Below are 16,997 nucleotides of genomic sequence, written 5' to 3'. Positions count from 1 at the left end.
AATGGCAATGCGACACAAAAAAGTCCACAGATTTAATGCAAACCCTATCAAAATACCCATGACATTTTTCATAGAACTAGAAAAATAATCCAAAAATTAATATGGAATTATAAAAGACACAGAATTGCCAGTCCTAAGGGAAAAAAGCAGGAGGCATAACTCTCCCAGACTTCAGACAATATTACAAAGTTACAGCATTCAAAACAGTGTATTATTGGTACAAAACCAGATATACGGATCAGCAGGACAGAACAGAGAGGCCAAAAACAAACCCACACATCTAAGGTCAATTAATCTCCAACAAAGGAGAAGAGAATATAAAATGGGGGAAAAGTCTCTTGAGCAAGTGGTGCTGGGAAAGCTGGACAGCAGCATATAAATGAATGAAATTAGAACACACCTTCACATCATGCACAGAAATAAACTCAAAATGGCTTAACACCTTAAAACACCCAGAAGACAGCATAGGCAAAACATTCTCTGACATAAATTGTACCAATGTTTTCTTAGCTCAGTCTCCCAAGGCAATAGAAATAAAAACAAAAACAAACAAATGGGACTTAAGTAAACTTACAAACTTTTGCACAGCAAAGGAAACCATAAAAAAATGAAAAGACAATCCACGGAATGGGAGAAAATATTGGCAAATGATGTGGCAGACAAGGGCTTATACCTGTGGTGGATTCATTTTGATATTTGGCAAATCTAATACAGTTATGTAAAGTTTAAAAATAAAATAAAATTAAAAAAAAAAAAAAAAAAAAAAAAAAACACCCAGAAGACAGCATAGGCAAAACATTCTCTGACATAAATTGTACCAATGTTTTCTTAGCTCAGTCTCCCAAGGCAATAGAAATAAAAACAAAAACAAACAAATGGGACTTAAGTAAACTTACAAACTTTTGCACAGCAAAGGAAACCATAAAAAAATGAAAAGACAATCCACGGAATGGGAGAAAATATTGGCAAATGATGTGGCAGACAAGGGCTTAACCTCCAAAATACACAAACAGCTTATATAAGTAGACAACAACAAAAAAAGCCCAGTGGAAAAATGGGAAGAAGACCTAAATACACATTTCTCCAAAGAAGAAATATAGATGACCAGTAGGCACATGAAAAGATGCTCAGCATCACTAATTAGTAGAGAAATGCAAATTTTAATGAAGTACCAACATACACCAGTCAGAAGAGCCATCATTAAAATGTCAACAAACAATGAAAAAGAAGTTACAACAGACAATGCAGAAATACAGAGATTACTGTGAGCAACTATATGCCAATAACGTAGACAACCTGGAAAAAATGGACAAATTCTTAGAAAAGTACAACAACCATCCAAGACTAACTCAGGAAGAAACAGAAATTATGAACAGACCAATCACAAGTGCTGAAATGGAAACTGTGATCAAAAACCTTCCAACAAACAAAAGCCCAGGGCCAGATGGCTTCACAGTGAATTGTATCAAACATTTAGAGAAGAACTAACACCTATCCTGCTCAAACACTTCCAAAAAACTGCAAAGGGAGGAATACTCCCAAACTCATTCTATGAGGCCACCATCACCATGATACCAAAACCAGATAAAGTTATCACACAAAAAAGAAAACTACAGGCCAATATCATTGATGAACACAGATGTAAACATCCTCAACAAAATACACGCAAACAGAATCCAACAACACATTAAAAGGATCATATATAGTGATATAGTGGGGTTTATCCCAGGGATGCAAGGATTCTTTGATATATGCAAATCAATCAATGTGATACACCATATTAACAAATTGAAAGACAAAAACCATATGATAATCTCAATAGATGCAGAAAAAGCTTTCAACAAAATTCAACTCACATTTGATAAAATCTCTCCAAAATGAGTCCGTTCTAGTGAGATGGATGAACCTAGAACCTGTTATGCAGAGTGAATTAAGTCAGAAAGGGAAAAATATCATATATTAACGCACATATATGGAATCTAGAAAAATGGTATTAATGAACTTATTTGCAGGGAAGGAATGGAGACACAGACATAGAGAACAGAGCTGTGGACACAGTGGCATAAGCAAAGAGTGGGATGAATGGAGAAAGTAGCACTAACACGTATACACTAACGTGTAAAACAGACAGCTGGTGAGAAGGTGCCATGTAACACAGGGAGCCCAGCGTGGCGCTCTGTGATGACCAGAGGGGAGGGAGGCTCAAGAAGGAGGTGATATATATGTATAATTATGGCTGACTTGTGCTGTTGTACAGCAGAAACCAATACAGCATTGTAAAGCAATTCTCCTCCAATTAAAAAATAAAAAAAAAAAAGAGGAAGCTCAGCTTGGCGCTCTGTGATGACTAGAGGGGTGGGATGGTGAGAGATGGGAGGGAGGCTCAACAGGGAGGGGATATATGTATACTTACGGCTGACTCATGTTGTTGTACTGCAGAAATTAATGCAACATTGTAAAGCTGAGCCATTGGGGAAGCACTTAAAGCAATTACCCTCCAATTAAAAATTGTTTTAAAAAAAGATACACCTGTGGCAGATTCATTTTGATATTTGGCAAAACTAATACAATTATGTAAAGTTTAAAAAATAAAATAAAATTTAAAAAAAAAAAAAAAAAAAAAAAAGATACACTTGAATAATGGAAAAAAGTTAACAAACAACAAATTCTGGAAAGAATGTGGGGAAAGAGAGGCCTCCTATATTGCTGGTGGGAATGTATGTTAGTGTAGCCACTATGGAAAACTGTGGAAGTTCCTCAGAAAACTAAAAATAGAATTACCATATGATTCAGCAGTCCCACTCCCGGGCATATAGCTAGACAAAACTCGAATCCCAAAAGATACATACCCCACTATGTTCATAGCAGCACTATTCACAATAGCCAACACATGGAAACAACCTAAATGTCCAGCAACAGATGAATGGATAGAGAAGACATAGTACCTATATACACACAATGAATAGGACTCAGCCATAAAAGGGATGAAACAATGCCATTTGCAGCAATGTGGATGCAACTAGAGATTGGCATACTAACTAAAGTCAGTCAGAAAGAGAAAGACAAACACCACATGATATCACTTACATGTAGAATCCAAAATATGACACATATGAACTTATTTATGAAACAGAAACAGACTCATAGACCGTAGAGAACAGATTTGTGGTTGCCAAGGGGAAGGGGAGGACTGGGAATTTGGGATTAGCAGATATAAACTATTACATATAGGATGGATAAACAACAGGGTCCTACTGTATAACACAGGAAACTATATTCAATATCCTATAATAAACCAGAATGGAAAAGAATATGAAAAAGAATGTCTGTATAACTGAGTCCACTTTGTTGTACAGCAGAGATTGGCACACATTGGAAATCAACTATACTTCAATAAAAATAAAATTAAATAAAAATACAAACAAATACCTCGTGAAACTTAAAAGCTTCTGCACAGCAAAGGAAATCATAAACAACAAAAAGACAATCCACAGAATGGGAGAAAATATTTGCAAGTGAAGCAACAGACAAGGGATTAATCAATAAAATATACAAACAGCTCACGCAGCTCTATGTCAGATAAAAAAAGAAAAAACAACCAAAGAATAGGCAGAGGCTTTAAATAGCCATTTCTCCAAAGAAGACATACTGATGGCCAAAAAGCACATGAAAAGATGCTCAACATCACTAATTATCAGAGAAACATAAAATTACAGTGAGGGATCACCTCACCTAAGTCAGAATGGCCTCATCAAAACGTCTATAGACAGTAAATGCTGGAGAGAGTGTGGAGAAAAGGAACCTTCCTACACTGTTGGTGGGAAGGTAAATTGGTACAACCACTATGGAAGACAGTATGGAGGTTCCTTAAAAAACTAAAACTAGAACTACTATATAATTTAGCAGTTGTACTCTTGGGCATATATCCAAAGAAAATCATAATTCCAAAAAAACACGTGCACCCCAATGTTCATTACAGCACTATATACAACGAGCAAGACATAAAAGCACCCTAAATGTCCATCGACAGAGGAATCGGTAACGATGTGGTACGTTTATACAGTGGAATATTACTTAGCCATAACAATGAAATAATGTCATTTGCGGCAACATGGATGAACTCAGAAATCATTACACTGAGTGAAGTAAGTCATACAAAGACAAATATCATATGATACCACTCATATGTGAACCTAATATTTACAGAACAGAAACAGACTTGGAGATAAAAAAACAAACTTATGGTTACCAAAGGGGAAATGTGGGAGGCGGTTAAATCAGGAGCTTGGGATTAAGATATACACACTATTATACATAACAAAGATAACCAACAAGGACCTACTATATAGCACAGGGAACTCTACTCAATGATAACCTATATGAGAAAAGAATCAGAAGATGAATATACGTGCATGTGTAACAATAAAAAAAGGCTGACACTGAAGAATTGATTCTTTTGAACTGTGATGCTGGAGAAGACTCTTGAGAGTTCCTTGGACTGCAAGGAGATCAAAACAGTCAATCCTAAAGGAAATCAACCCTGACTATTCATTGGAAGGACTGATGCTGAAGCTGAAGTTCTAGTACTTGAGAGTAGCATGGAAATATATACATTACCATATGTAAAATAGATAGCTAATGGAAAGTTGAGGGCTTCCTTCATAGCTCAGATGGTAAAGAATCTGCCTGCAATGCAGGAAACCCGGGTTGATCCCTGGGACAGGAAAATCCCCTGGAGAAGGGAATGGCTACCAGCTCTACTATTCTTGCCTGGAGAATCCCATGGACAGAGGACTTTTGAAAGTCCCTTGGACAGCAAAGAGATCAAGCCAGTCAGTCCTAAAGGTAATCAACCCTGAAATATTCATCGGAAGGACTGATGCTGAAGCTCCAATACTTCAGCCACCTGATGCAAAGCACCAACTCACTGGAAAAGATCTTGATACTGGGAAAGATTGAGGGCAGGAGAAGCAGGTGACAGCGGACAAGATGGTTGGATAGCATCACTGACTCAATGGACATGATTCTATTGAGCAGACTCCAGGAGAGAGTGAAGGACAGGGAAGTCTGGCGTGCAGTCCATATGGGGTCACAAAGAGTCGGACACGACTTAGTGACTGAACGACAATGAGAACTTGCTATATAATACAGGGAGCTAAACCTGGTGCTCTGTGACAACCTAAAGGAGTGGGAGTTTCACAAGGGAGGGGATATTCATGAATTCTGATTCATGTTGATCTATGGCAGAAACCAGACAATATTGTAAAGCAATTATCCTCCAAATAAATAATTTTTTTAAAGTTACTAAAAATAATGGTCCCCTAAATACTCAACTGTATTACTGCAATCTATTTTTAAGTGTTGAAAATGGATTTCCTAGAGTTATCTCATCACGTGAAGCATATGGTGAGTTTTGTTTCATATTCCTGATTTGCCTTTTTTCATTTCTCAGCCAAACAGGTAGGACTCGTGAGATCTCAATGCCTTCCAGGAACTATACTCCGTACACACGAGTCCTAGAGTTGACCACGAAGAAAACTCTGACCTAAGCACTTGGAGACATGCACTTTTCACTGATGGACAAAGGCCCTGGAACCCTGCAGCCTAAAGTCTGGAAAGGGTGACTGTTGCTTCCTCCTGTACACTGTTTTAAGTCCCAGTGGAAATTGCTGAGGTTTTGCTCCACTTCTAAAACATGAGGCAAAGTGGAGGTGGAGGGGGGAGGGCAGGAGAGAGAGGTTTCAAGGTTGTTTTTCAAACCCCCAACCGGTGTATGTATGTACCCTGCTGTACTGGGCTGTCGTTAGCTTTCCATGTAGACACTGAGCCCTGGCAGGAGAACTCTCTATTTTCTGTTTTACTAGACTTCGGTTGGGAGGAAAAAGGGTATTAACTTGAAATTTCATGCTACTCATGCCAGGATCATTTGTTACAGCATGAAGGTTTTATTTACCCGTAAAAGTATTAGAGGCAGTGTTTCTCGGCTACAGGGAAGCCTGTCCATAGGAGCATGGGCACCTGGGGAAATGTGACCCCAGGAAGGAAGGGGCAGGTGCCGAGGACCCATGCAGGGGCTTGGGAGCCTCGGCTGGAGCCAGTCCTTGTGAGGGCAGACACGTTTCATTCTGATGTGCTAATCCCTTGGTTTAATTTGTGCCTTATGCCTTTATGGGGCCAGCTGAAATCACTGTATTTCTTCAACCTGTGATTTAGTTTTTCTTTCTCACTTTAAATGAAAGAGAATTTTGTATGTTGTGGAAATTTAATCACTTAATGCTTTCAGTATCAATTATTGTTTTTGTTAAAAGAATGAATAATTTGTTCCTGCATGCTCTACTTTGATATTATAACCTATGTCACATACGTTTAATAAATGCCATATATTTTGTTCTACTGATGCTGTCATTGTGTGTCATTCATGACTGTGTAGAGGGGTAAAGAACAGAACCAGGTTCTGGACTGTTCAAGTTAGGGCACCATAATTTTTCAATCAGTACAGTCCCTGGAATCATTTATAAACTGTACGAGAGGGTGTGTGTGTTTCTGTATATGTATTTAAACCCTGAAATTTATCTAGTTAACTTACCTTCTAGAAAGATTACGATGCATTCATGTTTATAAAACATTAAAATCATTTTTACTAAAAAAAAAATCCTCCTGTGTGCCCAAACTCCCTGTGCTGTGGTTAGTCGTTCAGTTGTGTCTGACTTTTTGCAACCCCATGGACTGTCACCTGCCAGGCTCCTCTGTCCATGGGGGTTCTCCAGACAAGAATACTGGAGTGAGTATCACTCTAGGGGATCTTTCCTCCTCCAGGGGATCTTTCCAACCCAGAGATTGAACCCAGGTCTCCCTCATTGCAGGTGGATTCTTTACCAGCTGACCTACCAAGGAAGCCCACCCAAACTCCCTACCTCTTACCTTTAAAAAAAAAAAAAAAAGAGCCAAAGAAAGAAAGCAAAGCAATTCAGTTGAGTAAATGACCATAAGTCGGCATAGTGTCAAAGAGGAAATGGCATATTTTGAAGTCAAATTTGTATTTACATTGGGGTTGTGGGACCTTGGACGTGTCATCAAAGCTCTCTGAATATCAACTTCATATTCTACTAACTTGGGATAATCATACCTACCTGATTGCTTCAGCAGCACATATACTAAAATTGGAACGCTGTACAGAAGATTAGCATGGCCCCTCAGCAAGCAAATCAGATCCCTTATAATTATACAGTGGAAGTGACAAATAGATTCAAGGGATTAGATCTGATAGAGTACCAGAAGAACTATGGATAGAGGTTTATAATACTGTAAAGAAGGTGGTGATCAAAACCATCCCCCAGAAAAGTACAAGTCAAAAAGGTTGTCTGAGGAGGCCTTACAAATAGCTGAGAAAAGAAGAGAAGCAAAAAGCAAAGGAGAAAGGGAAAGATATACACAATTGAATGTAGAGTTCTAAAGAATAGCAAGGAGAGATATGAAAGCCTTCTTCAGTGAACAATGCAAAACAAAGAAATAGAGGAAAACAATAGAATGGGAAAGACTCGAGATCGCTTCAAGAATATTAGAGATACCGAGGGAATATTTCATGCAAAGATGGGCACAATAAAGGACAGAAACACTATGGACCTAACAGAAAAAAGCAGAGACATCACTTTACCAACAAAGAGCCATAAGCTGTGGTTTGTGAGAGCTGGACCATAAAGAAAGCTGAGTGCTGAAGAATTGATGCTTTTGAACTGTGGTGTTGGAGAAGACTCTTGAGAGTCCCTTGGACAGCAAGGAGATCAAACCAGTCAATCCTAAAGGAAATCTGTCCTGAATATTCATTGGAAGGACTGATGCTGAAGCTCCAATATTTTGGCTAACTGATGCGAAGAACTGTCTTCTTAGAAAAGACCCTGATTCTGGGAAAGATTGAAGGTAGGAGAAGAAGGGAACAACAGAGGATGAGTTGGTTGGATGGCATCACTGACTCAATGGACATAGGTTTGAGCAAGCTTCAGGAGCTGGTAATGGACAGGGAAGCCTGGCGTGCTGCAGTCCATGGGGTCAAAATGAGTGGGACATGACTGAACAACTAAACTGAACTGAAAAGAAGCAGAAGAGATTAAGAAGAGGTGGCAAGAATACATGAAAGAACTGTGTAAGAAAGGTCTTAATGACTCGGATAACCATGATACTGTGATCACTCACCTAGAGCTAGACATTCTGGAGTCCAAAGTCAAGTGGGCCTTAGGAAGCATTACTAGGAACAAAGCTAGAGAAGGTGATGGAATTCCAGCTGATCTATTTCAAATCCTAAAAGATGTGGCTGTTAAAGTGCTGCACTCAAAATGCCAGCAAATTTGGAAAACTCAGCAGTGGCCACAGGACTGAAAAGGTCAGTTTTCATTCCAGTCCCAAAGAAGGGCGATGCCAAAGAATGTTCAAACTACCACATAATTGTCGTCATTTCACATGCTAACAAGGTAATGCTCAAAATCCTTCAAGCTAGGCTTCAACAGTATGTGAACCGAGAACTTCCAGATGTACTGGAAGCTGGATTTAGAAAAGGCAGAGGAACCAGAGATCAACTTGCCAACATCTGTTGGATCACAGAAAAAGCAAGGGAATTCCAGAAAAACATCTGCTTCATTGACTATGTTAAAGCTTTGACTGTGTGGATCACAACAAACTGTGGGAAATTCTTCAAGAGATGGGAATACGAGACCACCTTACCTGCCTCTTGAGAAACTTGTACGCAGGTCAAGAAGCAACAGTTAGAGCCTGACATGGAATGACGGACTGGTTCCAAATTGGGAAAGGAGTATGTCAAGGCTGTATATTGTCACCCTGCTTATTTAACTTCTATTCAGAGTACATCATGTGAAATGCCAGACTGGATGAAGCACAAGCTGGAAGCAAGATTGCTGGGAGAAATATCAATAACCTCAGATATGCAGATAACACCACCCTAATTGCAGAAAGCTAACAGGAACCTAAGGAGCCTCTTGGTGAAGGTAAAAGAGGAGAGTAAAAAGGTTGGCTTAAAACTCAACTTCAGAAAACTAAGATCATGGCATCCAGTCCCATCACTTCATGGCAAATAGATGGGGAAACAGTGGAAACAGTGGCTGACTTTATTTTTTGGGGCTCCAAAATCACCGCAGATGGTGCCTGCAGCCATGAAATTAAAAGATGCTTGCTTCTTGGAAGAAAAACTATGACAAACCTGCTGCTGCTGCTGCTAAGTCACTTCAGTCGTGTCCGACTCTGTGCGACCCCAGAGACGGCAGCCCACTAGACTCCCCTGTCCCTGGGATTCTCCAGGCAAGAACACTGGAGTGGGTTGCACACAGGGTAATAAAAAGCAGAGATATCACTTTGCTGACAAAGGTCTATACAGTCAAAGCTATGGTTTTCCAGTAGTCATGTACGGATGTGAGATTTGGAGCATAAAGACGGCTGAGAGCTGAGGAATTGATGCTTTTGAATTGTGGTGCTGGAGAAGACTCTTGAGAGTCCCTTGGACAGCAAGGAGATCAAACCAGTCAATCCTAAAGGAAATCAATCCTAAATATTCATTGGAAGGACTGATGCTGAAGCCGAAGCACCAATACTTCAGCCACCTGATGCAAAGAGCCAGCTCGCTGGAAAAGACTCTGATGCTGGGAAAGATTGACGGCAGAGGATGAGCTGGTGGGATGGCATCACCGAATCAGCAAATCCCAGGAGACAGTGAAAGACAGGGAAGCCTGGCATGCTGCTATCCGTAGGGTCATAAAGATTCAGACATGACTGAGTGACTGAACAACAAGAAGCATGACACACAAGTTCATGAAGTGTTCCATATTTTTTACACAAAAATAAACTCAAAATGGCTTATAGACTTAAACATAAGACATAACACTATAAAACTCCTAGAAGAGATCATAGGAAAAACATTTTCTGACATAACCTATACCAATGTTTTCTTAGATCAGTCTCCCAAGGCAACAGAAACAAAAAACAAACAGGACTTAATCAGACTCACAAGCTTTTGCATAGCAAAGGAAAGCATAAGGAAAACAAAAACCAAATAACCTATGGAATGGGAGGAAATATTTGCAAACAGTGTGACCAAGAAGGGCTTAATTTCCAAAATATCCAAACAGCTCTCACAACAACAAAAAAAGCAAACAACCCAACTGCAAAATGGAAAGGAGGAGACTTCCCTGGTGGCCCAGTTGCAGGCTGAGCTCCCAATGCAGGGGCCCTGGGTTTGATCCCTAGTCAGGGAACTAGATCCCACATGCTGCAATCAAGAGTTCATGCCACAGCTAAAAGATCCCTCATGCCACAACAAAGATGGAAGGTCCTGTCTACCACAACTAAGACCCAGCACAGCCAGATAAATAAGTAAGTATGAAGGAGGAAAAAAGAAAAACGGGCAGAAGACCTAAACAGACATCTCTCCAAAGAAGAAATACAGATGACCAGTAGGTTCATGAAAAGATGATCAACATCACTAATTATTAGAGAAATGCAAATCAAAACTACAATGAGGTTCCAGCACCCACTAGTCAGAATGGTCATCATTAAAGAGTCAACAAATAAAATATGCTGGGCAGGGTGTGGAGAAAGGGAACTCTCCTATGGCTGCTGGTGAGGATGTAAGTTGGGGTAGCCACTGTGGAAAACAGTATGGAAGATTCTCTGAAAACAAAAAATAGAATGACCATGTATCCAGCAATTCCACTTCCGGGCATAGATCTGGGCAAAACTATAATTCAACAAAAGACATGCAGCCCTGTGTTCACAGCAGGACTGTGCACAATAACCAAGACATGGAAACAACCCAGATGTCTATTTACAGGTGAGTGGATAAGGAAGATGCAGCACATATATACAGTGGAATATTACCCAGCCATGAAAGAGAACAAAATAATGCCATTTGCAGCAACATGGATGGAACAAGAGATGATCATACTAAGTAAGTCAGAAAGAGAGACAAACACCCTATGATATCACTTATCTGTGGAATCTAAGATGTGACACAAATGAACCTATCTATGAAACAGAAACAGTGTCACAGACACAGAGAAAAGACTGGTGGTTGTCAAGGGGGAGGGTGTCGGGGGGAGGGATGGAGTAGGAGTTTGGGATTAGCAGATGCCAACTGGTATGTGTGTGTGTGTGTGTGTGTGTGTGTGTGTGTGTGTATAAAACAGATAAATAACGAGGTCCTACTCTGTAGTACAGAGAACTATATTCAATATCCTAAGATAAAGCACAATGGAAAAGAATATATAAAAAAGAATGTATATCTGTAACTGGATCACTTTGCTGTACGGCAGTAATTAATACAACACTGTAAATCAACTGCACTTTAATTTAAAAAAAATCACACCTACCTGATAGGCTAATGTGAGTGCCAACTGAGGTAGGTCAGGCAGAGGCCTGTCCTGGGGCTTGGTGCACAGGAGGGTCCTGCCATCTGGCGGTGTGTCTTAAAGCACTGCTGTTGAGTCCTGGCTACCTTCCCTCTCCAAGGTGCTTTAGCGAGAGAAGCCTTTTCCTAGCGTGGTGTCAAGGAAGAGAGTTTCAGGAAAAGGCAGATCCGGGGACCAGGAGGTAGTGAAGCAAGACTCAGAGTGGCAGAGTGTTCTGAGAACCCCTGGGCCCCTGGAGAAGCTGGTGGGGAAACAGCTTCTAAATGAAATGTGGTGGCATAAAAAATGTCAGTTTTGGTGAGAGCAAGCAAGAAAGAAAGACTGTTCGGCAAACACTCTACACCCTCCTTCTTAAAACAACCAAAAAAGGAAAAAAAAATCAGTAATTTTAAATTCAAAGAATGCTAGGAATCATTCTATAACATTAAAGGTGGTCTGTCCCTGGGCCTTTTGTATTTATAAATTTTTAAATATACCTGCAACATGTGGAGAATTCTAAACATTATTTGAACTATTCAGAAAGACCACTGGAGGGACTTCCTCAGTGATACAGACTTGAAACAAAAAAAAAACCCAGAGCTGATCCTTCTTACCCTTTTGTCAAAATCAGTGACACTCAATCTACCATCTGAAACAGAGTGGCGTTCCTCAACCTCCTCCTAAGCACAGGTTTCATGTACACCTGGAGAGAAAAACTAACATCACATAGCAAATTTACTCTGAATTTATTCCAAAAATGTATTCCTATAATAATGCCTCAATTAATATTCTCATTCCAATCCTTCTAGACTTTCTTGAACACACACACACACACAGACCATTTACTGTTTTAGAATACACAGGACTCTATACAGAAGCAGAATCACGGCACTCAGGAACGCAGGCTCTTGAGACTATCTCAGCTTAGTCACAAGTGTGTGCCTTAAGCAGGTCACAGAACCTCTTGGAGCCCCTGTAAAATGCGATCAGTGACAGTTCTTTCCCAACTGTCACTGTGTGCAGATGAAATGAGTTAATATCTATGGGGTTCCTAGAATAGTGCAGGGTGCAGAGTAAGCACTTGGAAAGTGTTACCTATGGTTGATAATCACATTTCACTTACACACTACAGCATTCTATATAGGTACAGGTGTATAGAGCTACACTGATGTTTCTGACAGCTAGTTGGATTCTATTTTATTGGTGTACTATGGTTTACTTCGGAGAAGGCAATGGCACCCCACTCCAGTACTCTTGCCTGGAAAATCCCATGGACAGAGGAGCCTGGTAGGCTGCAGTCCATGGGGTCGCTAAGAGTTGGACACGACTGAGCGACTTCACTTTCACTTTTCACTTTCATGCACTGGAGAAGGAAATGGCAACCCACTCCAGTGTTCTTGCCTGGAGAATCCCAGGGATGGGGGAACCTGGTGGGCTGCCGTCTATGGGGTCGCACAGAGTTGGACACGACTGACATGACTTAGCAGCAGCAGCAGCATGGTTTACTTGCCCTATCCCCAGCTGTTGGAATTTTGGAATTGTCTTTACTCTTTTTAAAGCAATCCTCTGATAAGTTCCTAGAAGAGGGATCACTGGGTCACGAGTTAGGTACATTTCAGTATTTCAGTGCATGTGGTCCAATGTAGCCTCTGGAGATTTGAGTTCACTGAAACTCTCACCAACAAAATGAGAATATTCTTTCCCTACCTCTTTGCCAACACTGGGAATGAGAAATGAAGGCATGTGTAAAGTTGGTAGCTTTAGGCAGGCCCGCACCCCTCCCCCAAAAAACAGTGCAGAAAGTACCTTCAGGATATGGCCTGTGGACACCTGAGCTCCGGACTGTGTAGGTGTGAGCTGCAGGCGTGCAGGCATTCCCATGGTCCAGAGAGTGCAGGGCAGCCGACAGGAAACAGGACTGGGCTTACTTAGGAGCTGGCATCCTCCAGGATCCTGGAATCAGAGAAGGCCTGCCGCTTAGTGAGTCAGAAGCTAGAGCTGGCCATCGTGACAAAAGATTCACCATATGTCTGATAGGAGGTTTGGGTTTGGGTGGCATGTGCCCCAGGGAGTTCTTTTTAGGGCTACCTGGGGGAGAGAATGTTTGGTAAGTGTCTGGAGCTTGGTGATGTGACATGGTCTTCCCAGTAGAGGGCACACCAACCAAGACTGATGCCCAGCTGGTCCAAGTGGATTTGTCTACTCGGGGCACCCTCTTTCTCCCCAGTAAATGCCACTGGCCTGCTCCAGGATTCCTTTCTGTCCTGCTTCAGCCCACATCAGACCACAGTGCTCTCCTGGACAGCCAGACTCAGGGGCCCAGTTCAGCTCAACCAGCACATGCCAGGTGCTGGGGAAACACGGATGTGTACCCTCAAGACCTTCATCCTTTCCGAAATTGTTCCCAGTGATTCTGTCTCCTCCCGATCTTTGCTTTCTCTGAATCCCAGGGGTATTTGTTTCCGTCCTATCTTTTCTACTCTCACGTCTGATGACAGACCATCACGTCCAGGACAGAGGGGCCTGGCGTGCTGCTGTCCATGGGGTCACAAAGAGTTGGACTCAACTCAGAGACTGAACAACAACCATATAGGTAAGCTCCTTGGGGGCAGTTTCCTATAAAGGAGGGGACAACATTCCACACCTCAACCAACATGGAGAAATCTGTAAATGAAAAGTATCCAGAAAGAGCCTTGGCCAGAGAAAGTAAAGGAGACTAAGAGTTACCGACCTAGGCATAGCATGCAACTGTTACTCCAGTCTTTACAGCAATTCTGTGTAGAAAATGTCACTACCACCGTTTTGTAGGTAAAGAAATGGAAAGTCAAAGAGAGAGAAAACTTGTATGAAACCGCCAGACCTGACTGACTTCAGAACAGGGGTGGGAAGGCTGGAGTCGGTATTGTCACTAAACTGCAGTAGTCCCATGGGTGGCTCTTGGGTGTGGTGCTCCCATGAGCAGCTCTGCCCAGGAAGGAAATGGAATTGAACCCCAAAGAGGCTGGCTGGGCTGATCATGTGAAACAGCACAGGAGAAGTTTCCAGAGACATGCCTACAATCGACACTAACATTGACCCCTGCTGTTAGTACTAGTTATTACGGTGAAGGAGGTGTTGCACCATGAGTATCTGCACACCCAAGGATTTCCTTTTATTGGACACATATTACAGACTTGATGAATAATGCTTACTTGTGAGTAGGACTGTGTAGAAGGAAAGCAGGGCAAAAAAAAAGTATGTTGGTATAAACAGGATTAAATAAACCATAGACTTCTTTCTCTTATATGCAAATTTGAGAATAACTCACCGGACTTTGTCAGAGGAGGACAAGCCCCAAAGTAAGACGGGAGATGAGTTTCTGGAAAGAGACCAGTGGGAGACTGCTGCTAAATCTGGAGGTAATTTGTTAGGCAGGATTAGACTGCTAATACATGGTGTGAAGTATAAATCAAAGAAATTTTTGCATATGAATGTCCAATGAATTGTTTTAGCACCATCTGTTGAAAAGACTATGCATTTTCCACTGAATTGCCTTTGTACCATTGTGGAAAACCAACTGGTCATATTGGTGCATAGGTCTATTTCTGTACAGTCTGTTATAATGATCTAGTTGCCTGTCTTAACACCAGTCCCACACTGACTTGATTACTGTAGTTTTATCTTAAGCCTTGAAGTCAGGTAGTATGGGCTTTTCGACTCTGTTCTTTTTCAAAGTTGTTTTGATTAGTCTAGGTCCTTGGCATTTCCGTATGAGTTTTACTCTCTGTCAGTTTCTACCTATGGGCTGTTGGGATTCTGACTGACATTGCACTGAATAGATAGGGCTTCCCCGGTAGCTCAGTGGTAAAGAATCTGGCTGCAGTGCAGAAGCCACAGGAAACATGGGTTTGATCCCTGGGTCAGGAAGATCCCCTGAAGTATGGCAGAGTATGGCAACCCACTCCAGTATTCTTGCCTGGAGAATCCTATGGACAGAGGAGCCTGATGGGCTACAGTCGATAAGGTCGCAAAGAGTCAGACACAACTGAAGTGTCTTAGCACGCACGCACACACTGAATGGACAGGTCGTCAAGGAGAAAACCAAGACCCACTGTTGATTATCAGGCCAGCTTGGAGCTGGTAAGACTAGGTGAGTTCCATGCTGGTGCTGCTTCTGTCTTCTTCAGTTCGGAAGGTAATAGGTAAAAACCTTCATGGAATTCTGAACAAAATATTATAAGAAACATTAATTTGTGCCCAAGGGCCATAAAACTGATGTAATTTGAATGCAATAAAATAAAAATAAATGGCAAACAGTTCTTGGGGGTTTTCTCTTAATTTTTCAACACATACTTTTGAGTTTTAACATAGAGCATTTACAGCATTCACCTTCCTGAATTGGGGTGGGAGGGGGGTTGAGAAATAATTAGTAGGCAATTTTTTGGCCCTGGGACTTTTCTTGTAAATGTTTTCTTTGGCAGCCATACTCTTGAGAACAGGAAGTTACTCTCTTGTTACAGATTTAAGACTTTTCTGAGCCAAATAACAGAAAGCTGGATTAGTTCTGAAATGAAGGGGGAAAAAAACAACTCTTGGCTCTTGCTGGAGATTAATGACATCTTGCAAATATTTTAATTCTCCCCTTTCCTCTTAACTTGCCACCTCCTAAACAAAGCACATTCAGCCTGAAAAATCTTAACTGGTCATTCTGTGGTCCAACCCTAAAATAAAATATCTTTATGGTACCCACAAATTTATTTTAACAAAATTTTTGATGGGCTGGGGGAAGGAAATAAATGCTGTCTCAAGTTGACCTTTTCTGTCACAAAATCCCAAAACAGAATTTAAAATAGAAAATGTAGTTGTAAAGATGCTACAGTATCATAAAGATTTATCATTTTTTTGACCCTTTAAAATGCATTTTGCTATAGATAAAAATGATAAATCAAGCTTTGTAAACAAAGCCTATATATTGTTAGAGATGCTTGCAAACAACTTCTTACCATTTGTTCAAAATGATAGAATTATATCCTTTGACTACAGCATTTATTAGTCTGACTACAAAACAAGCAAACTGGTTTCCCCCAGAAAAGACTAAGTTCTTTTGAATTAATATCCACTTTTTACATTTGATTCTAGGGGAAAAAAACAAACACCCAACAACTTGCAATGTCAACGAAGTTTACAACCTGTGGGGACATTAACTACGAAATCAGCGATCTTAATTCCCTGACCAGGGACTGAACCTGTGCGTCCTGCAGTGGAAGCGCAGAGTCCTATCCGCTGAACTGCCAAGGAATTTCCTGTAGGAATTCTTAAAACACAGATTCTTTATGAAAACAGATTTAGAAGTGAAGAACACCTTCCTATAACAAGTGATCTCTAGGAAGTGATCTACTAGTGATCTAGGGAGTTTCCATGGTATTACACTCATCCCTCAGTATCAAAAGTGGGGGAATTGTTTCCACGCTCTCCATTCCCACAGATACCAAAATCCACACATGCTCAAGCCCTTATATAAAATGGTGTAGTATTTGCACAAACTTATCCTTTAATTTAAATCAAGATTATTTATAATATCTAATATAATGTAAATGCTTTTTAAATAGTTGCCAGTACACAGGCAAATTC

General features: G+C 40.9%; 1 protein-coding gene and 1 long non-coding RNA gene across 3 annotated transcripts in view; one reads left to right on the top strand and one right to left on the bottom strand.

The window, feature by feature from the left end:
* Positions 1 to 6,385, top strand: part of MYZAP (myocardial zonula adherens protein) — a 124,100-nt gene extending 117,715 nt beyond the window's left edge. For both annotated transcript variants that reach the window (XM_055537832.1, XM_055537830.1), the window contains exon 13: positions 5,453 to 6,385. In XM_055537832.1, the coding sequence (XP_055393807.1) occupies positions 5,453 to 5,549 (97 nt within the window). In that variant the 3' untranslated portion in view covers positions 5,550 to 6,385. The remainder of the gene's footprint in view (positions 1 to 5,452) is intronic.
* The window catches only part of LOC129621416 (uncharacterized), a 36,055-nt gene that overhangs the window by 11,128 nt on the left and 7,930 nt on the right, over positions 1 to 16,997 (bottom strand). Inside the window, exon 2 of the long non-coding RNA XR_008699346.1 lies at positions 13,194 to 13,340. This is a non-coding gene — a long non-coding RNA (uncharacterized LOC129621416). The remainder of the gene's footprint in view (positions 1 to 13,193; positions 13,341 to 16,997) is intronic.

The sequence above is a fragment of the Bubalus kerabau genome, chromosome 10, assembly GCF_029407905.1.
Source record: "Bubalus kerabau isolate K-KA32 ecotype Philippines breed swamp buffalo chromosome 10, PCC_UOA_SB_1v2, whole genome shotgun sequence".
Lineage (NCBI taxonomy): Eukaryota > Metazoa > Chordata > Mammalia > Artiodactyla > Bovidae > Bubalus > Bubalus kerabau.
The sequence above is the reverse complement of the archived record's forward strand: the minus strand, read 5'-3'. Positions and strand labels throughout refer to the sequence as shown.